The 23244-nt window shown below is 38.4% G+C and overlaps 1 protein-coding gene across 7 annotated transcripts in view; it reads right to left on the bottom strand.

Annotated features, from left to right (window-relative positions):
* Positions 1-23244, bottom strand: part of LOC107205692 (neuroendocrine protein 7B2) — a 48548-nt gene that overhangs the window by 16531 nt on the left and 8773 nt on the right. For 2 of the 7 annotated variants that reach the window (XM_015630387.3, XM_015630383.3), the window contains exons 4-12: positions 22830-23080; positions 22203-22378; positions 21949-22095; positions 20878-20952; positions 20073-20240; positions 18719-18854; positions 18293-18401; positions 17368-17515; positions 14318-16973 (exon numbers count right to left, since the gene is read on the bottom strand). In XM_015630387.3, coding sequence (XP_015485873.1) covers positions 15385-16973; positions 17368-17515; positions 18293-18401; positions 18719-18854; positions 20073-20240; positions 20878-20952; positions 21949-22095; positions 22203-22378; positions 22830-23080 — 2799 coding nt within the window. In that variant the 3' untranslated portion in view covers positions 14318-15384. Of the gene's footprint in view, positions 1-11208; positions 11442-12117; positions 12374-12597; positions 16974-17367; positions 17516-18292; positions 18402-18718; positions 18855-20072; positions 20241-20877; positions 20953-21948; positions 22096-22202; positions 22379-22829; positions 23081-23244 lie in introns of those variants that run through there. The other 5 variants (XM_015630384.3, XM_015630385.3, XM_015630386.3 and 2 more) reach the window with 5 other exon arrangements.

Consider the following 23244-nt stretch of genomic DNA (forward strand, 5'->3'; position numbering starts at 1 on the left):
GCACCAAAGCTCCATCCATAAAGAAAACAGAGGTACTTAGCAGGCTCCAGTGTGCTATATATACATGTAAGTTTAAACCGACTGCCAAGAATTCCCTTGACTGAGTACAAACCAATCTTTTTATATTAATATAAAGGATTGTTTCCTTTAGGTATAAATGTCCAGGATCATTTGAGGGTTTCTCCTTTCTTTCCAAAAGAGCTGCAGACAATAGCACCTGCTCTGGTGCCATAATTTAGCACGCTTGAGTGATTTAATAGCATCAGCAAAGCTCATTCCTTATAAACTCTGATAAATAGTGCACTCAGCAAAGACTACAATAATAAAAATGAAGTGCTATGAATATACGAAGTAGGGGTATTATGTACAGTAACTCTCATGTGTTGCATTAGTTTTGGTATTATAACATTACTGATTTAAAGAAACATATTAGGATTAAATACACTGCAGCTACCAAATCAAAATATTGGAATACAAACATATACAGTCAGCTACAAAAATAGCAGAAGATCAGTTTCTTGAACTTTGAGGCAGAGCCTCAAGAAAAGAAAAAGACAAGGCAACTAAACACCAAGAAACTTTTCAGTTTCCTATCCAAAGGAATCACGAGAGACATCATTAAAGTATTCAAACTTGGACTACCAAAAATCCAGAGAAGTACAGACAACACCCTTGTACTGAGAAAGTTAGATAAAACTATGTTTTTTTCATGTCTCCTTACTTATATGAACAGGCTTTTCTGTGCCACCTACTAGCAAACGCTCCAAAACAATCAGCTCTCTTTCACATGCAGGATTTCTGTGAGCATTTATTATTAGGTATTTCACATTCCTACAGGATAGAGGTTTAGTTCTCCGGGGCTAGGATCTGCATTGTCCTAAGTTTTGAATTTAATTTAAAATACATGCATATATATAGTCTTCTAGCACTAGTCTTGAATTGTTGCAGGGTGGAAAACAAAAAAAGAACAATGCCACTCACCATTATTATAATTCTGGAAAAGTATTTTATCAGCTGATTTTAGTTAGAGATCCTTGGAATGATTAAGTTTAAAGTGTAGACATTTCAGCTCATTTCTTTGTGAGAGCAATGCTGTCTTTATGGGTTTCCCACCCATGCAGGCAACACAACCACTCCATTCTTGAAGGACAAAAAAAAAACAAACCAAAAAACATACCAAAAAAAACAAAACAAAAAAAAAAACCACAAAAAAAAACCCCAAGTAACATAAAGAGCAACTACTTTCTTGCAGGTATTGAATGTTTCCCTGATCATACACTTCCAATGGAAATGCTGTTAGTCCATTGAAGTTTTAGCTGCTGCTACCCATCTATTGGTAGTGCAAAGCACAGTGGGAACAAATCTCTGGAGAGCAATCTTCCATGTCAAATACAAATTGGCAGTGCTGTCCCCCAAAAGAGTCAGTTTAAGAAAGTCAATGAGTCAATGAGAATGAATTTTCAAAAGTGAAAAATTATTGCAGAACATTTAAAGAGAAACAAGAGGACAAATTCGCCTTTCAGTCTCATTTAAACCATTTCATATGTCACAGTGAAGATAGAGTTACCCCAATTAAAAATTCAGAACAGAGGTAGTTTGGCCAATCTTAGCATGGAGAAATAAAATAGGATGGATCATGAGTATGTGTTGTGAGTAAATAAATCCCAAATCCCAAATTAAATCCCTTTACTTAGTGAGTCATACCAGGTACCTCAGAGTGTCCAAGCCCCTCACAGATTCACAGGGGAATCTCTTCCCTGAGCAGAAATCACATCTCTTCTCTTGACCTGTACAAACTCCACACAAACAAGAGCTGCAAGGGAAGCCTGGTACAGCTTATCCCATTTGCCCAAGGTTCCCAAGGGAGCAAACATAGATTAATGAGACGTAATACCATACTTCCTACTTTGCAAAATCTTTTGTTAATCTGGCCTATTTGCTCTTATCATTTGGAAAAATTTTCAAGATTGTTTACAGTGTCTCCTCAACAAATCAGAGATACATCTTTTTCCTTTTACACTGTCAGCTTCCCATATTATCCTGTACTTTCATCCCCAGTCATCTTGCTGTACCTACATTTGTTGTGATATTGTCACATTCAAAAGGAACATCTCCCCAAAGGCAGGTTTGACAGAATGTTTCCCAGTGCTCTTATATGTTAAACTGGGGCATCATCCACTAACTTACTTTTTCTTCTATTATCTGCAGGACCACCCATCATGTGAACTCCCAAAAAATCTTGAATGCAGGAAATGAATTTACATTTTCCTTACCCTATCTAACACTTCTAAAGGCTTCACTTCCCCAATGCTGTAATTATTATTCTGCTAGCTTCATCTTAGAGAGTCCTATCCTGTTTGCTCAAATTGATTAAGCGCAGGAAGTAAGAAGAACTGAAAAAAATTATAAATGATCATATTTTGTCTGTTCCACAGAAGCTGCTAAGTAAGAGAATAGGGAAGGAGAAAAGGCACAGGAGAACAAAGAATGGAAAAATGCAAACCTAGCCAACTTCCTTAACCATTCAAGAGCATGCCTCGAGAAACACAAAAACACTACAGCTCTACATGCTCAGGCATCCCAGATTCCAGAGTCAGCTTGTCTTCCTAATGACACAAAGTTTCTTAAAACTATAAAGACTAATTTTCTATTTCTCTGCAGAGGGGCAATTTCTTCTAAAGCCTTAAGCACACACATCTCACAATTACTGACCTTGCTTTCAGCAAATAATTCTATTTTATCCAATATTTTAATTACAAACAGTAAAAATATTTAAGATCTTAAAGGCTCTTATTGTGAAATGGTTAGGACCAAAGTAATGTCCACGCCCCTCACAATAAATTTATAACAGTAGCTTATATGTCATTATTATTTAAATTGTATACACAATAAAAAAAATCCAGCAGCCCACTTGCTGACAAAGCAAAAAAAAAAAAGCAAACTCCTATGCCTGCCTTGGTTGAACAGTTCTCTAATGGATTGTATTAACTTGTTCTTCAGCTGAACAGTGGCTTTTGCACTTGACCATGTGGATAAGCTGACCCTTTTTACCCACTCAGTGCATTGTGCAGTACACAGCCACGGGCCCCTCTGCCTTGCAGCCACCACAAAGCAGCAGAGAACAAAATCCAACACAGGCAGCAAATTGCACCCTCCTGTCACTGCCCCAGCACAGCCTCACTACTGACCACGTGTGCAGCACATGGGTTTGGGATACAGGGCAACAAAAGGAAAACTGACCTCCTTTATCCCATGAGGGATGGGACACTATTTCAATCCTATAAATGTAAATGTGCCAACAGAAGACTGGAACACTTTATTCACTTGACACCAGCTGCATGAGAAGTCCAAATGCTCCATCAGTGTCAACACATTCAGAGAAAAATTCTTCTTTCACTCCTGTAATGTGAAACCTGGATGCACCAAGAACATTCAGAACATCCATGTTTTGTCTCTACTGTTCCACCGAACTTCAGAAAATTTTCATGTTCATTTCCCCACTGATATTCATTCAATTCCATTTTCCATGCAGGTGGCTCGAAGTCCCAGCTGGTTCTCCAGCAGCTTTAAAACCTTCCCATGTCTGACGGCTGCTACAAGGCAGATTTCCCACCTGTCCCAAACAGCCCCTGGTGAGCATTCCCAGTGCGGAGCTAGAGGGCTCCAGCCCCTGCCCTGGTGAGCCAGAATTACCTCAGAACTCCAAAAGCAGAAGCTTTGCCATGTAAAACCACCCCAGTCGAGATGAGGCTTCTTTTGCACTCGGATAAAAGCACTGGCACACAATGCAGACACAAGGGAGTGGGGAGATGAAGAGCCCTGGTGGGTAAGACCAGGCCCAACGCTGCTCTTTGGTGCTGCAAAAGGGACTCAGATCAGCTAACCTGATGTGCTAAAAAAGCATCCCGAGGGGAAGAACAGCTTCTTCAGCTGACAACATTCTTCTCATTCATCCCAGCAACTGAGAGCACAGCTGAGCGCACACACCATGGCAAACACAAGGAGAAAAGCTCTGGAAACCTCTGGAGAGTGCCAGAGATCCTATCTCCTGGCACACCACCAAAATCAAGAACAGTAAGAGTCTCTTCTTTCGCTCGATTTCTGAAATATCTCTTCAAAGAACCAAGTAAACTTAAAAGTACTCTCTTACTGCAAGTTAGTTTAAAATTCAGGTGGGAAATGCAGCAAGGCATAAATCCTAGCATGCTCAGAGAATCACAGAATATGCATTGCTGGAAGGTACACACAGGGATCAACAAGTCCAACCCCTTGCTCTGCATAGCACCATCCCCAAGAGTCACACCATGTGCCTGAGGGCATTGCCCAAAAGCTTGTTGGACTGTGTCAGGCTGGTGCTGTGACCACTGCCCTGGAGAGCCTGTTCCAGGGCCCAAACACCCTCTGGGTGAAGAACGTTTCCCTAACGTTCAACCTATTGACAACCACAGGAAATTCCCTTGGGCCCTGTCACTGCTCAGCACAGAGGAAAAATCAGTACCTGTCCATCCTCTTCCTCTCCTGAGGAATTTGTAACTCCAATGAAGTCTCCCCTCAGTCTCCTCATGACAGACAAGAAAGGAAAAAAAATAATCTTTGAAATTATCATCATAATTCAGCTATCTTCACTGATAGATTTTTAAAATACTTTGGAACCATATTCCCATGGTAGATGGAATTTCAGAGATTCATATCAAATTTCTTGATACCATCTGCTAATATTAGAAAATACAGTTACTATAAAGCACCAGACAATACAGAAGTTATCATATTCCCTCTCCAGGTTTCTTACCTCTCCTACTGGATTTTTCCCTCTACTAACATGTACAAAAAAATAACTGAGGCTACAAATCCCATTCTAATTGATTAATTATCTTTAGGTACACAACAATCTACTTAATTCTAAATCCCTACAGACCTGCTATCTTTCTTTCCCAAAAGCTGCTTGAGATGTGACTTCTCCTTTGGTGGCATCTTTTAAAGATGATTTTATGAATAGCAGCAGTAGTCTGTACCACATAACAGTGGTTAGTAGGAGCTTTTAAGAGTTGGAGTCACTTTATATTCTTGGTACCTCAGCAGTGGTATGTGATGCCTGCACATCCTCCTGCAATCACAAGAGGAGGATGTTTCAAGAAAAGGTTTCAAAGCCTCAAATCTGAAAAGGTTCCTCAGTCAGATCCACTTGCAAATAACAGAGATCTAGAGAGAAACAGGGATGAACACTCTTTTCTTCTCATGTTCTCCATGCACTGGCTTCTCTGACAAGCACACCAGATTTTGGCTTGGCTTTCTTATTATTCACTGCTGGTCGTGGCTTCTCAATTCATATGGAATCAAGGATATTACAGGCCAAAGTTTCAAAGATTTTACTTTCATAAAAATAAAGTCATGCCACCACATTGTTTTCCTGTTTGTGGTGTTAGAGGTATAAACATTTTATGTGCATTTTCTTCACAGACCTGTGTCGTATCACTCAGATAAAGAAAATTCACTGCATGCTGCTGCTGTCATTTTGCACCGTCACTAGCTTTAAATTCAGAAATTAGCATTCTAAGGCACCTCTCTTATGACATGCATCACTGCCTCATACTGCTTATACTCAACACTACAATTTGTTGAATAAAATGCAAAGAAAAGAGGTATTTTTAGTCACATCTATACAAATCTAGATAGTTACGTATTGTATAAAAAACTGTAGGTTTGCCACTTCCATTTTATCTTAGAAAATTGAGATATTAAATTTTGAAATCACATTTTCTGGGCTATTAAGATAACTTGAATAAAAAAAATCGAACAACAAACCAAAACCAAGAACCACAACAAGAAAGAAAGAAATCAGCCTCCCTGGCTGTGGGAGGTGTGCCCCAGCTGAGCCCCGTGCAGCCAGCCCCGCACTCCGACACGGCTCCCCCCAGATGCTGGCACAGATTCTGGCACAGAGCACCCAAACTGGAGCAAAGAGGCTGCAGCCATCACACTGCTCTGTCTGCTGACCCCCAGATATTGTACATTATCGCCTGTAGTCAGCCAAGGAAGTCCAGATCTATTGGGGTATAAGCACAGCACGCGTTAGCCCAAAAGGGAATGAGTGCAAAGGTCATTTCTGCACTGGTCTCACTGAGGGAATTCATCAGCAAAAGTTTCTGCAACTTTCTAATACAAACATTTTACTGTTCTTGTAGGAAACAAGTATCTGCTTGCAGGTATGATACAGGACAAACAGCAAAGTAATACAGTTATTTACTAGTAAGAAAACCCTGACTTTTCTTATTAGTAAAATGCAAACAAAATAGACACTATTACCATGCATAAGAATCTACATAATTTTATGGACAGTAGGTGTGATGTAGAGTGTCACTCATACAGAGTCTGTGCTGACAAGTCAGTAATTACTAATTGTTAGTAGATGTATTTGCATAATGTTCCAGACTTTCTTGAGTTTTATCATCTCTGTCTGAGAAACAGTAACTACAATTTTTCTAAAACAATAAACATTCTTATTTCCTTTCAAAATAATCAAATAAACCCCAGCCTGTTCCCAGTAGCTATGAGGAGTCTCTGCAGGAGAATAAAAAGCCTCCCTAAGAGGCACTGTGTTTTTAAATTTTCCTTATACCTACAAACAATCACAATTTTAGAGACATCATTTAAAGCTGTCACTGAGGTTGACAGCATTATGCCTCTTCTGCAGACTGAAGACTTCAGACTCTGAGCTGTCATGCCAGTACCTTTAGCAGCAATCATTTTGTTTGAAGTGGTTTTAAGAAATAAAAACAACTGAATCAAACACAAACAAACAAACCACACAAGAGGCTTCCTGTTGTACTGAATTTATGGTAGGCAATATTTGCAGAAGGAAAATGGGACTTCACATTTCCAATTATGAGGTGCTATAAACTGTTCAAGACGAGCTACTGGTGCCCCCGTGCGTTTTAGTGAGATTTTTACTGTTGTCCTGTGCAGGGTATAATAGGCCTGAAATTTACATTATATGCTTATTCTTATTCACTCCTCAGAAAAAGGAAAACAACTGGAAACCAAACAATAACAAACAAACAAAAAAAACCCCTTAAATATTGGCACAAAATTGTAAGCATACAAGGAAAGAAAAAGAAGTGTTGTCTGATACTTCATAAATGCCCTGCCAGACAGAAAAAATAACGTTATGTTTTTTGAAATGTCGAATGCATTTCTTTATTTAATTCTTTTTTTTCCTCTTTTAACATAGATGCAGACCCCTTCATATTTGCAGAAAGCTTGAATATATCCCAGTCAGGCTTGCTTAGTATTTTAGTGATAAGCTGAACAGTAAGCACAGAAACACAGCTACTCATTAAAAATTCCTAATTTGCTTTTCTATGTTTTCCAGTCTTTTTATAGATGCTGCTAAGGGACTCCAGTATAGCTTTCTGATAAGATGAATTAACGAGGAGAGTGAATATTATTAGAGAAATTAGACTACTTAATAGGAGTTTATTACTTTTTGGAATTAGGGGATGTACAGAAAGAGAAATCTATTAAGTGGCCAGCAAAACAACAGCTGCTCCCAAGACACCCCTTTCAGCCACTAAAAATGTTTTCACTTGACACTCATCAGGCAGGCTCTGTTTGGCTCCTGCCGTGCTGCTCTGCCATGCACCCTGTGCTGGCTGCAGTACACCAGCACAGGGAATCAGCCAGAAAATTCCCACTTCTGGGATATATTTGTATTTATATTTAACTAGAAGAGCCCTAGCAAAGGAAGAGAGCTCACGCTGCCTCTGCACCTCCCTGAACTTCACAGAAATTTCCTGGTACATTAAACTTTCTATCAGGCATTTTCTAGACACTACTCCTATTTTAGCAGCCTGGCCTGAAGTAACAGTAAATTGACAAACACAAAGGAGAAGATTAAAAAATAAAAAAAAAAAAAAAGCCATGTGTTTAAAGATTTCAACACAAGAAAAGGCAGAAATTTCTTTCAATTAACAAGCTGGTTCTTTTTTTTACCCATCAACAAGAAAACTATCTGGTCACTTCAAAAAGAGAGCATATGCTACTAAATGTATTTTCTGAAAAGTGTTCTTTTTTAGTTTAGTTCAGTATTGAATATGTTTTTGACTGAACTTTCTACAGCCAAGTCAGCACTAAACTTCTTTTGGAGGGGGGAAGGGATAGGGTGGGTGTGAAGGTAAGGATGGGAATGATCATGTACAGTTTCTTACAACACATCCACTCTCAGGTATTTAGCATTTTAAAGTCAAAATACAATGATTACCACCAGAAAAAAAAAACTGAGATAGAAAATAAGCATGATCAGGAACTCTGCTTGTGAACTAACAGCAATAATATTTCTGTTGTGTATTAATGGAAATAATAATAACATGGGAAATGTTATTATAATAATAATTCAAATTAAAAAACATTTCATTAAAACCAGGTTGCTAGAGTAAACCTGTTTATATTACAGCAGCCTAAATTTGTTCCCAAATTCCTGACAATATGTTGCTTGCAAGTGTACACATACAGTGGGTGAATTCTTGGCCTTCTGAAAGTGGGTGTTACCTCTGGAACTGTGGCTCAGCTGAAGCTGATGGCAGTGACAGCTGTCAACAATGCTGCAGGTCTGTGCTGCTGGGGCTATTTCTGACAAAAACCTTTTAAGTAAAACCATCTTCTGCAGGAACTTACTAAATGTGTTCAGGTCTAATTGATAGTGGGCTGTTTTTATGCTGAGATGCAGTATCTAGTCAAAATGAGAAACAAATCCACTCCAGAGAAGTCAGGGCCTTAATGATGAGAATGCATTCACGGAATGAACTCAGTTTTAAAATTTTTACATTGGTCACTGGAACTTGCAGTCTGAAAAGTGGTTGGAAGTCAACGCTTCTGGCAGCTCAGAATTTCTGATAAAGAATAAGCATTTTATACCAAACTTAACTGTCCAACTTTTACTTTCAGTAAATCCCAGTGTAGACAGAAGAGTTCAGAAGAGTAGTTGGTGAATTACCACTTTGCCATGATGGTATTTATGATGAAAACCCTGTTTTTCTGTGATATATTCTGATAACTTAAAAACCCCTTTATTTCCTTCCCCCTTAGATTTCCTTTCTACTATCATGTAGAATTTTTTAAGCACTTGCATATGAAATTATTAGCCAGTGAAAACAGTGTGACTATATTATGGAAAGTCCAGAGGTGAATTCTTCAGAATGTGAAACCTTGTACTGACATTATCTAAAAACATATGGACTTACTTTTTCCAGAATGAAATGCAAGTTTTGATGGATTTGCTATCCTATAAAAATAGACTCATGGTGGAAATTCACTGAATTATATGTACTTGTTTAAAACAGCAGTATGAGAAAATAATTTGTTCAATGATGTAAGACCCCATTAACCTTGAAACTGGAAACAACATTTTCTTGGGTTGAAGTTTGTGATCAGATGCTTTTAGACATACATAGCTAGAGACAGACACACATCACCCAAGAAACCAAAGGAAGAGTAAGTAGTTACTATCTGAAAAACTCACCACAGAATACTCAATAAAAAGCAACATTTCATTCAAAGGTCTGTTTTGCTTGCCTATTTCTGAATGACAGCGTTCACCCCTCAAGACCATATTACTTTTGCAGAAATTTCTCGATAGACTGTTAAATATCCATGGTAGGCTTGAAAAAAACCCCAAAAAACCAGAAAGAGAATCATCCTCATCTGAGCAAGACGGAGAGTCAAAAATGATAAATTAACTGGATTTCAGTTTTACTCTGTTACATATGTAGATGGTTTTTTTTTAATTTGAAAAAAAATAAATAAAAGGATAAACAAAAAAAAGTTTTTCCAACCTGCTGCTTGTGGAAGACTGTAGGGATGACTGGAACACTAGCAGTTACTTCAACCTCACAAACACTAGAAAACTTTTGATACTTATATGAAGAGATGCACAGACCGGTTTTGCTAACACTGTAATTAGAAACTAACATCAAACAGCCAAGATTAAATATTTGATATAGATTCAGATTATATTTTCTAAGGTTTCTCTTTTCTAAGGTTTCTCTTTTTAAAAAAAAATGTCTAGGAAAAAGAGGAAAATTGAGAGTAAAATCACTCACTTCTACCATCTGTCCCAATTTCTCTATGCATGAAGATTCTTAAAGGAGAAAAGGGTACACACCAAATAATGCTCTTTAAACTAGTATCTGTTATTTAAGTTTGCAGAAAAATGTGTGTTGATCAAAGTTTCTTTGGAAAATATATACACTTAGGTCTGCATTTATCTGGAAGAAATGCCTATTCAGCTTTAGTCCTCTCTTTGGTCTCAATTAAAGCAATTTATCTGTTTGGGTAGGACAGTCTGCAAATCAGAATGAGGATAAAACAGAAAACATAGACTTATGAACTGGGAGGCCTTACTGCACTGTGTCAGACTGACTTAATTCTGAGAGGAAGGTTGAGGGATTCTGCCCTGTTTTGATGTTCTCACATAAACAATAATATTCGGAGTTTCATACCTTCAACCTTTTGCTGTCATGACAAAATAAAAGCTGGTTTGTTCAGTTAAAATAGCAACACTCTGAAACATTATCCAAATATCCTAACATTTGAGCCAGATATTTCAAATTATTTACATAACTATAGAAGACTGACTCCAAGGAAAAGTTACACAGTGTGAGATCAGATGTATTGGCCAAAACAAAATGAAGTTGAGCCCAGAGCATTAATCTCTGCAACATGGTTTTGAGGTGCTACTTGTGGACACAGGGAGAGGAGCATCCCCAGTGTAAGGTTTATCCCTTTATCTCACATGGCACCACAACCAATTAACCTCTTCTGGTTTGCAAATGTTTCTAAATATCCATGGAATTTGGGCTCTACAGATAACATTTGTTTCATGTGAAATACATGTGCAATATATTTATACATAGTATTCAGGAAAAATTTAGCAAACCCATTGTTTTGAGGCACTAGAGATTAGACAATGCCAAGACAACATAACTTTTTCTGCAAAGCCTGTACCTTAAAAAAGCCCAATACTTCTGCCAAAAACATTACATTAAGGAAGGTGGAAGGTGGATGGTGATTTTAAAACAAAAATCAAACGACAACATGGTGAAGCAGTCTATGACTTTATGCTCAAGATATTCTTTCTGCATCTAAAAACAAAATACTAACTGTTACCAAAGTATACTAATAAGTTAATCATAACTCAAAATAGAAATTAGCTACCTTCAATGCTCTGTGGACCAACAAGATTAGTAGCCTGATGCGCTGGATATTCTACCCGGGGTCTGGCAATGCCCAATTGCTCCATAACCCCATGGAGGAGCCTCTGAATATCTGCTTCAGTAACCCTGTCAGGTGTCCTCGGGCTGTGGCTAAAAGCTGAAGCCAATCCAAACGCCAGCAGAAATATCATGTTGCAAAGCAAGGTAGTTATCATAGTGGCAGCCACCTTCATCCTGTCAAAAAGAAAGGAATTTGATGATAAATTATACTGGGTGGGGGGAAAAAAGTCCTACACACATGGCGGAAACAACATCTGATCCTACTACTGGACTTCATACAGTTTACTACCACAGGTTCTAGGGGCAGCTGGAAGTCTAGCCAGCTGGAAACTGGGTGGGGGGAGCCAGGGAGGGAATAGGGTGCATACGTTCTTCTCTTCTAAAAGAAATATTAAGCAGCAAACTGCAGAAATCAATCTGCTGATCTGCATTTTTCTGAAACATTAATTAACAGTCGCTGCAAACAAAATTAATCCACTTTTTCGTTTGATGAGAATACGTCATCCACTACACCATCCACCCCCTCCATGTTTATTATGCTATTTATAAAGCTCTGGTCTAAAAGCCAAGAACTCTTCATCCAGGAACTGTGTTTTCCAGGCTCTATTATTTCATTGCCTGAAAAATCAATAATAAGAGCCTGCCGAACAGCCTGGATGTGTTTTGTTTGCACCTTAAGACAAAAGGCTTCCGACTTACTATGCACCGTGTTTTCCACCTGAAGCAAATAGATTTTGTTTCTTTCCTCGAATCCGTTTCATTAAATGGCTGCACGGTGTGGTTTAATTAGGACAAAAAAACCCCAAAGCCGCCAACAACAACAAAAAACCCACAAGTAAGTACCACTTACTGTCCTCTGTTAGGCTGAATTTTAATCAGAATGCTTGTCTTCTTAAAGCTCCTTTCTCCCTCACATCAGACACTAATTGAAATGCATCACTTCCAGTCCCCTGGATAAACAAAACCCCCTCGAGTTCCCCTTGTCTTCCTTAACACACGCGCAGCTGCCTGATTTCTTCTCGCCAGATGTCTAAAGATGCTCCAGTGCTCCAGCCTCCGGCTCAAGGCACCTGAAAACGCCTTTGAGGCAAAAATGGCTGAAACCCTCAAAGCTGGGAATGTTCCCCGCTCGGCCTGTGCGCGGCTCCGCCAGCGCACCGCGCTCCTCCCGCAGCCCTCCCGCTCCACCGGCCTCTGCAGCCCCCGTCTCGAGGGCAAACATCTGCTTTCCACAGAGCCTTCCCGCTGCCCTCCGCCGCCAGCGGGCCGCCATCCCCTCCCTTCCCCTCGGCAGCAGCCCGGAGCCGCCGGGCCGGAGCGCCCCGCTCACCTCCGCTCGCAGCGCGGCTCTGCGGGGCGGCGGCTCCGCGGCCGCGCATCCTCCGTGCGCAGCCGGGGCCGGGGGCTGCCCGCACGGACAGGGAGCTCCTGGGGGCTTTGGCCCACACTCACAGAGCTCGGGGGATGTAAAAAACCTCCCTTTTTAACTTAACAGTCTAAAAATAAAACTGAAGGGTTTTGATGCCTTAACGGTGACAGAAATAATTACATACTCCTGGGAGAGTATCCATCTTGCTGCTGTGATTTCTGTCTCTACAATACTACGATCCATGGTTTAGTGTTATCTAACTGCAGGTTTACAGGGCAGCAACACGGCAACCATCTCCAAGGCCTTGAAGGCAAATGGCTCCAATTAAGCAAATCTAGACACATCATGCAGTGTAAATGTTACCAAAAAGGTAACTAAAAAAGTCGTGTTAATGGAGTTGCTCATCTAACACAACATGTGGCAAAACAGTAGCTTCTAAAGGTTATTTTATGTGTCACACCTTCACTGCTACTGATGGGAATGCATCAGATCGCAGTTTAGTACAGCTGTCCACAAAAAAATTGAGATTATGCCCCATAAACCACAATGGTCCCATGAACTGCACTTGTAGATGTAGATTATTCTCTTTTTAGTCTCTGGTACATTATGGAAGTTGTAACTTGCAGGATTAAGCAGAAGGGACTTCCACTTGGCATCATGTCTCTTTCAGCAAAATATAATCAATTTTACATAAAGGGATGTTTGTCCAAACTGTTCTGCAAAACTTCTAAAAACAGAACTTCCTTGAACCATTTTTTTCTGATACAGGTTTCTTTGTCAGGGCCCTACCAAATTCCCACTAAGAATCTAAATTTAGATGCTTCAAGACTAGCTTGAACGGATGATCAAAAGTAGCTTACTGCTCCACACACTGTTAATATATACCAAATATTTTGAATGCTAATGCAACTGTGACAATCTCAAGTCTTAATCTTCTGGACAAGAATCAGTGTGACACCTCACTATTACAGGAGTCAGACCTCATTTTTCTTCCTGACCCTGCCTTTATTTCCTCCTGTCCTATTTCCAGCTCCTACCTCCTTGCATCAGCGATCACAGCTGGGAGATGGTTTGCTGATCCTTACCCGAGATGATCCAAAACATGGTGCTCTGGTGCCTGCTCAGCCTACTGAGGGATCTGCCAGCACCAGTTTAAGGCAGGGAGTAGGAACATGGAGCCAAGAGAAGCAGCTTCCTCTTTGGGTGGTGGTGAACTGCAATATTCACTCCTTTACTTCACGAAGCTGAAGCTTCCCATTCTTAACCATAGCACCAAGCAATCTGGCTAAGATCCCCTCATGGCTGGCTTGCTGGTATTAGGTATTACAGAAATGTAGCAAGAGTGAGGCAGACGGTTTCCACAGATCAAGTAGCTGAACCAATTCAGCTTGCAAATTGGTGGATACATGGGGAAGGAGATAGGGGAACAGAAAATAACTATTCTTTTGATTAACATACCCTTTGAAGAGATTCAGAAGACTTCTGCTGATAAACTATACTGCATCATGCCTTTTGCTAGTTGTGAGAATTACAAACACGTAGCTAAGATGAAGAAAAAGGACAGCCAGAACAGATTTACTTCTGGCTTCAGTATTTTCAGACTTACTAATTTTGGTGTCTACAGTCTGCATATAACAGCATAATCTAACTTTCCAAGTCATTATAAAAGAACAAAGCTCAGAAAAGGGATAAAACAATGGTTTTATTAAAACCAAAAGTACCCAGTGCTTCAGCTCTAACATTTTGCCAATAAGCAATTCACACACATAAAAAGCTAATGAACGGTTTCAAGTGTTTACTCTTAAATAATTTTACAACTGATGACAGACAAACAGTTTTCATTCCAAAAGATGTAAACATTTGCTTGTGCAAATCAACCTTTAACATGCTATGGCTTCTCACATTCGTCTCTTGCAACACTTTCAACATCTATACCCAGCTTCTGCACCACACACTTAACATAATTCTACAGCTCTAAAAATAAGTTAAAACTCCCCTCTCATATTAAGATAAAACATTTTATGACTCATAACTGAAAATACTTGGTACCTACTGTAGTACACAACACTGGATGAAGTTTTAAGACTTTTCAGTTCTTGAATAAACTGCACATTTTGTTCTAATAATTCTCCAGAGTGTGAGCACACATGGATTATGTTTTGACATTTACCTACTCAACTAGTAAAATACGCTCCCAGTTTACTCCAACAAAAATAAACAACATGGTCTCAAAAGAAATAGAGCTCATATGAGGTCCAACTTAGTAGTATCAAGGGGTGCTACAGTACACTTAAAACTAAAAAGTAAACTAATTTAACTGCTAAATGCTCAGCATCAAAACACTTCCCTTCACATGTCTGTTACATTTGTTTTAAATATTTGAGAAATTGTTTCTGAACTTAATCTAAGTACTGCAAGAACAGTTTTGGGAGATGCAGCACGTTTAGAAGCTAAGATGATCAAAACTTGAGATCTAACACAAACATTTGTGTTAGATTATCTACAGATTAATAGATTGTTTTATAAGTCAAGTTCATTTACTTGAACTGACTAGCATTTACAGAACTTTCAGTGAATGAAGAAAACCTCAACATGAAACAAATTGCTATTTGTACATCTTCACAACTCATTCATTTAAAACAAATGAAAAATTACAAATATAAAGAGCTAGAAAAATATCATACAAATTTAGATTTTTCCAAAAATTAACCAAGTTACAAAGAACCCATTTAGCCATTACATTTGTTCTTATAAGTCTACAGGCTTTGCAGTTGGTAGCAATTTTACATCGGATATTGGATTCTTTGGAGAGCCTCTGTAACGAACTCTTTCTTTTCCTGAAGCACTTCTTGTGATGATAGATTTTTCTTGGGCAGCACCTGGAATATTTATATTTGCATTAACTTTCAAACTGGATTTAACCATTTCATGATTGGTTAGATCTTCTAGAACAGACTTTGATGAACGAACAGTTGTTTTTTGTTCATGGATTCCAACAGCTCTGACAGAAACATCAGGCCTGTCTGACGGATTTAATGGCCTGCAACATGATTTGGATGTTAAGTCTAGCTGCTTATGAGCTACAGAAACTTGGTCACGTGTGCTTTCACTCCTGCGTGGCAAAAGCATGGAATTCTTTGAGGGTTTTTCTGTGCAGGGGAATAGGGCAGAATCATAGCTCAAAGATTTAACAAGTGGTGAACCAACACCACTCGATTTAACCGTCTGAGAGCTTACAGATTGTCTGTTAGCCTCCAAAAGGGAATTCATTCTCCTTACAGACTGTCTAACTGGAGTACGTTGAAACTTCAGAGGTGGTTTAGTTATGCTTGTGGAATTTGAATCATTTAATGAAAGCTGGTTGAACCACTGTATGTGGTCAGAAACCTTCCCATGGTCAGAAACAGTTGATGTTTTAACTAAAATTTTATCTGAATTTTCAGCTTTCAAGTACTGGTTGCCCATTTCATTTTGTGATTTAGGCAACTGCGAAGTATGCGGTTGTCCTGCCAAAGAAGGTTTAGCAGTACTCTCTTCCAAGTTACAGCACTTTACCATAGAGTTTTCAGCTGTTTGTGAGTGTATTAATTCTACTGCCTCTCTTCTTCCAGAGAAATCTGATTTGTGTAAGTCATCTTTTGCTGAACTGTTCTCAACAGTACACTTATCTTCCTCGGCTAGTACTTGAGGCATAGGAAGTTCTTTTACTTTTTTTATATCTGGTTTTGGGACCTGAAGTTCAATCTCAATAGAAGTTTTGAAGTTTCTTTTCTCCAAAATGTCAATTTCCTCTTTTTTTGATTGCTGTTCATCAGCAGCAGAAGATTGATTAAATTGGTGCAACAGCTCTCTGGATTTTACATTTACTAGATTTTCAGAAACTTCTTCCACTAACAATTTTTTTGCTGAACTGAGCCCTGAGGGACACGGAGTTTCATTTAATATTTCACTTGCTACAACTGAGAGGGATGACTTGTTATCACCTATCAAATTGTGAAGAATACTACCAGATGCAGAGAAGGCTTGCTTAACTTTCAGTAATGTTTCTGTAGTTGAATTATTTTCATCTTCACAAAGCACAAGTTCCACGTTGTTGTCCTGTTTGCTTACAGTTGCACATTTGAATTCATTTGGAATAACTGGTGGCTTTTCAAATATCAAAACAGATTCTGAAGAGCTGACTCCCATTTCAGAGTGTCCAGGCAGAATTTGCTCATTCTTGTTGATCACCTGAGAATCCGTAACAGCAGGACTATTCCATGACATTCGGTGAATGACTTTATCGTGACATTTTGGAGTTAGCAAGTTTTCTTCTGACTTGCTTACATTCCTTGAACCTTAAAATAAATACCACAGTGTTTAAGAATTATTTATTTGTGAATTTAATAACTATAGATAAAAACTCTTACTAAAAGTAATTACCAAAGCAACACTGAATTTTAAGATGCCATTATGCCCTTAAATTTCAGAAATGTAAGGTTAAAATACTAAGTGAAATTGTGCATCTCCTCTCGTTTAACTAAGAGAGCTACTAAAATACACTAGAAACATAATAAGCTTGCTCTAAAAACTTATTCTTTTTCCCAAGAAGCTATTAACATACAAGTGGCTTTTGACCTTGCTACAAGTTAATCCAATTGCTTTTATACTTTTATGCATAAAGTTGCTTTTGTAAAGTTAAAAAAAAAAAAAAAAGCTTTCCCCATCTAATATATTTGGTTAGGCAATTACCTTTCTTAGGGAATTTTTCATTGACATATGGGCTGAAGAGTACATCCCTCTTTGCACATTCAGTTCTGCTTTCCAAACCTTGCTGACTTGCAAGACGCCTTCCAATATTTTCTGATCTATTGCCAGCTGCACATCCTGATACAATATTCTTCAACAAAGAAAAAACGTTGATTGTTTTTATATAAACTTGTAATTTGGAATCTCATTTGCAGAGGAAGCTTCAGGAAAACTATACAAATCAGCCACAGCAGCTTTTTCTTGGGCATACTTCCTCTTGCCTTGACTCTCTGCAAACCTAGGTGGGAAACGGCCTCCCTGCAGTTGGGCAAACTTAATCACACTGTGAACAAAGTGACTGTGCCCAGGCTGTACCAAGTCAGGAACTGTGAGACCCACTGATCACAAGCATGGTGATCCCAACAATCAGGCAAGCTCCCATCCAGCCACATGATTGCTTTTCCCATTCCCAAAAAGGATGAGGGAGAGAATTGGAAAGAAGAAAAGGAAAAGGGACACATGCACACCACCGACAAAAAAACCCAAATCCACCCATGATGCAAAGGTCATCACTTGGAACAATCAGGTCAATTCTCAGCAAGCCTCTGAGCAGTGGCTACTTCCCATAAATTATCCCCATCCCAGTTTTACTGGTGAGCCTAAAATTACATGGCATGGAATTGCTCCCTGGTCAATTCAGGTCAGCTGCTCCCTCCCTCAGAGTCTTGCCCCATGCCAGTCAAACACAGTACATGCTGATCAGTTACTGCTATGCAAATAAACCTCAAACTTCTTGTGCTTGACAGCAAGCAGGTTCAATTAACACTGGGATCCCTGCACTGCAAAATACATCCTTCCTACTTCTGAAAAGCAGTGTCCCAAACTTTGGATTAAAATATGCAGTCTATCAAGAGGACTAGGTACTTACCATGTCTCTGTTGCTTTTCCCCAAACCAAATTTCAAGCGTAAGGACCTACGAACCATTTCTTTCCGGCTTATCTTTGGAGAAAAACAACCCATCTTCCCTGATTCAGCCCTGGAAGGACACAAGGGAGAAAAGGACAACCTCTTTAGGACAGCAATGAAAACACCCTGACATTTATTTACAGTTATTTCCTCCAGTTTTACTTATTTTATTGTCTTATTGCCCACCATTTTTAATAGGCACAGAAAGCTAATATACCAGATCTTATTTCGTTTGAGCTCAATTTTGCAGCATCTGAAGATCTGGTGGTTTTAAAGACCACTGTAAAAATCTACCAAGCCAAATAATTTTAGAGACAGATTGAGTCACTATTCAAGGGGTCTAGACACATCTTTCCAATTTATCTTTAGGTTTTGAGAGTTAATTACCTGTATAGTTTTTTGCCTGCAAGTCTTTTACTTCTTCTATTCCCTGTACTGGACACATGATTTTCACCAGTGGTTGAAGGAGATAGTGAGGTTTGTGATGACTCAAGGCACACACAAGGACTTGCTTCAAAATGAACTACAGAGAAAAAATTATATTTATATGAACTTAAAATAGTCACATTTTTTCAGATAAAGACTTGGGAATTAACACAAAGAACAGGTTTTTAAAACAGAATTTTTTTTGCTGATTTTGTAGAGTGCTGGCTTGAAATTACTTTGACTTCCACTTTAAAATGAAACAAAGCTGTTGCTTGTAGTATCCATAGAAGTGTCTGGAATGCAATTAATTACATGCTACAGGTATCACGACCTCAAATAAGTTTCCATGCTATTATCATCAGATCAGTTCCTCAAATTTAAGAGTTCAAGAAGAAAAATTAGAGTCTAATTTTTATTTGCAGTGTGCTTTTTTTACATACCTAGCCAGAACAGCTAAAGCAACAATGCAGAAGAGAGTTACTTTTTTTAAAACTGGACATTTTATGAAACACATGCATCACTGCTGCCTTTATAAAATATCATTGCTTTGGTTTGCTTATCCATAGAAACAATGTCACAGAGAACATGAAATGATTTTAGAAAAGCATTAAGTTTTAGAACACTCATTTGATGGGGGAAAAATAAAAAATCAAGCAAAACAGCCAATCTAGAAATATCTTTCCACTCTAACTTCTGTTGGCAGCACATTAAAGAACTAAAAAATAAAACAGGATTTTCAGAGGAGCCTGATGGTTGGAAGCACTCTAGTGAAGTGGTACTAAAACATTGTCAAACAAAAGTAAAATTTTCTCTAGAGTTTTGAGATGTAGCATCTAGAGGAAAAGCAAGAGCACCAAGAGGTGACAGGAAACATGAAAGAAGCTTTATAAAAGCAACAATTACATTTCACACAGAGCTAAGATCAGCTATCTAAGCATTTATGAGACAGAAGGCTACAACTTTCAAAAGGTTGAAAGCAGAGGCAGTTTTCATGGATTTGTGTGCCAAGAAAGAAACAGGAGCATAACTTGAGTGATACATATGGAGTAAAAAAGATAAAATGATGTCAGGACTGTAAGTATGAGAGATTAAAGGAAAAAAAAACCAAGAATGAATTTGGCTTTCGCTCAATCTATGTAACATGAGTCACCAATGAACATAAACATACACTATTTACCAAGATGGGGAAGTAGTGTGAGGAACACTTCAGCAACAAGTATCAATGACTCACTAACAAGAACAAACAGCTCCACCCTCAAATTTAAAGCCACCAACAACCACTTCAAGCAGCAAGGAAAAAGTGATGGCACTGTACCTGATGCTGGTGTTGAGCTGCTGTTAAAAATGCTACTTGGTAAAAACTCAAAGGCAAAACTGTGCTTAAAAGATCGTCTCTTCTTGCTGGACAAGCCCTGAGAGCAATCAGCTGGAAGTTTCCGCTTGGTACTCGGAGTAAGAACCACTGGTGTCACTGATGAAAGGACTGTAATTAAGAAAATCAAACTTGCAGTAATAGATTAAAAGCTGGAGAGTTTAGTAAAGTAAATGTTTGGTTTGGATTTTTATTTTAACTCTAAAAAAAACTTGCTGCAAAAGCTTAGCCAAAGTGCATGCATTTTGAACAGGCAAAGCAATCAGTATAGCTTAGGGTTTGGTTTATTATTTTGTTGGGTTTTTTGCAAGTTTAGAGTACCAGAAAGGAAAATCCAAACCCACACATAAATAAAACAATATAGGTATTAGGAGAAAGTAAATGTATAATCTTCTTCCGTAAGTTTTAGAGATGGTAAGTTTGAAAGAATTTTAGTCCTCGCAGATTCATTCCAAAGATGATAAAATGCTGCACTACTGCACTGAAGCCTTAGTGGTTCATTAGCTAAAAAGCACAAGTTTGGTTGGGTAATCCCACAGAGCTAAATCACATTGCAGTGATTGTAGCTGCTCCAAGGATTACAGTAAATGCAGTATCCTCAGTAAATATGTATCTATATTTCATTTCAAACAATTTAAATTTAATCACTTACCTTCAACCAAGTTCTAATTCTTTAGTTAAAAAAATAGTTAACAAATCCAGAAGATACTGCATGGGCTTTACTCAGTACAAATATCCCAATACCTACCGCTTCTGTCTTGTTGAGGTGTAGTGGAGGGTGTTCTGCTAGATTTAAATTTATTCAATGCTCCACTAACAATATCTGAAATGCAAGACACACCGAGCAATCAAAGTTAAATGTAAAGCTTGTCTTGCTCTGTTTTCAATTCAAGTTTAACTTGCATTTTTTTTCAGGGAGAAAGAAAGCAAACCAGTTTAAATGGTTGTTTTATGTACAGAATATCATAACCCAGATCTTCCCACCAAAATAGTTTTTATGGCTTTCACAGCAGCTGCAAAATCTATTTTCCTTAAAATATAAATTGTTTTAAAAAAAAACCCCAAAAACCCCAACAAACAGAGCAGATAAGTACAATACACAAAAAAAAATGCCATGGCTAAACATACAATCATACAGCCTTAATTTCAACTACTGTCAGGTTAAATACTCTAGGTACATGAGCTAAATAAACACCTATGTTTTCATGGCAATACATAAAAGATCCCTTTGCAGGGAATTTGAATGAAGTCAAGCATACATGTTCCATAGTATTTCCTTTAAGAGAGTGCAGAACTGAGAATGTACCATTTGATTGTCCATATCTGGCATAAAAAACCCAACTCAACCCTGTTGGAAACTGAAAAAACCTCACCCAAAATCCCAGATCCATGATACTGGAGCACACAGTATCCAATAATTTACACTTCAAAACAAAATAGCTACTCTAATTCAAAACACACTTGCCATCTGCATCCCTGCTTTCTCGTAGTATATATTGAAGTACCATTTCAAAATTAGCAAAAAAACAAACAAACCCTTTAGCCTTCTGCAACAGGATCTGAAGCTGACTCAACAAAAAGACAGAACACTAATTTGGCTACACAAATTCAAAATAGCTTCTTTAGTAGACAACAGACTAGAAAACTGAGTAAATGTACAATAATGTGATTACTGAAATCTTATATCAATTCTGCAAATCAAACCAAACCAGTTTTGAAGACATCTGCTCTGCCTGTGGAAGAAGCAAGTGCTTAGGATCAGACTACCTGAAGCCTCAATTCTGTTTTTGGTTTTTAAAGTTTCAGAAAACATACCTACCCCCAACACTTCGGTGCCTCCTCCTTTTACATTCACTAGGAGATTCATTTTCACTGTCTTCGTGGCCCCACAGTGAGGGAGTAGATTGAAAGCTATCAACACCAAACATTGAAGGAATTTTTTCCAAGATAAATTCTGGTACTTGTCCTGGAATAATCAAGAAGTATTTTTTTTTCAAAGTATTCTTAAAAGTTGAAAAGAAAAGCTGTACATGGGTTGGTGCATGGAGACATGTTCATAAGCATTTATCTTACCGATTTCTGCCGCATGGTCAATAAGTGTTTCCACAACAGCAGCTTGCAAGCGAAGTTTTTTCTCTGTACTAGTGGATATCTTTTCATTTTCATTCGAGTGCAAGAGGTTGGGAGCAAAAATCACTGCCAAATTACTGCTATCCATTCTGTTTTCATTGGATCTTAACAAGAGAAGGCTTTTTAAATTCAAATCATCAGAATATAAGCAGTCAAGAAAGAAAAGACTAAGCAAGACAAATGTAGTTAAAAAAAATGGACTTGTTCTCCAGAGTGCTTACATAACAAGATTAATGTACGGATGTATGCATTCAGACCAGATAATTGAACAACCATGTTACTGAAATCAAGAAGTTATAGGTCTCCCTCAGTTTTAGGGTATGAAAGGTATCAAATTATGGCAATTTTGCTGAACAAAGCTTGAACCAAGTCAAGGCTCTGGTTAATTAAGTTTTCATAAAGAAAACCTTGGATTTATGAAATAAAAGACTATGACTGAATCAAGTGAATATCTGCAGATATGAAAGTTCAAAATGGCAAACCACTCACAGAAAGGTTACAGCACTTGCCTGGACAGAGAAGTGGTTAAGGGAATTCAGAGCTGTTCACAAGCACACCCTTTACACTGACCTTAAGGACACAGTTCTCAGAAAGTTGAAAAAGTATCTCAAAGCCGCAATTGTTCTGTCAGCCATCAAACATGACAGCAACACAGTGGCAGTTTTCGTGTCATTTCCAAGCTGCTGAGCTTTGAATAGGCCTTCCTGCAGGTGAGGTGGAAGGATGGGTTCTGGCAGCTCTCTAAAGAACTGTTTGAGAAGCCCTGCAACATCACATGGCAGCGCAGCTGAGAGGCAGTTTTCACCTTGATCCAGTTTACTCTGAAATTTTTCATAAGAAGCACAATTTAAAGTCTTCAACATATCGTCAGATTTCTAAATTTTGGCAGTAATGCTCTAGCCCAAGTCACAACAGTCATATTTTCCACATTATTAGTTTCAGCCTTGTCATGTTTTACCCAGCTACGTTATCTACAATGAGACAC

This window comes from Parus major, chromosome 5 (genome assembly GCF_001522545.3).
Source record: "Parus major isolate Abel chromosome 5, Parus_major1.1, whole genome shotgun sequence".
Classification (NCBI taxonomy): domain Eukaryota; kingdom Metazoa; phylum Chordata; class Aves; order Passeriformes; family Paridae; genus Parus; species Parus major.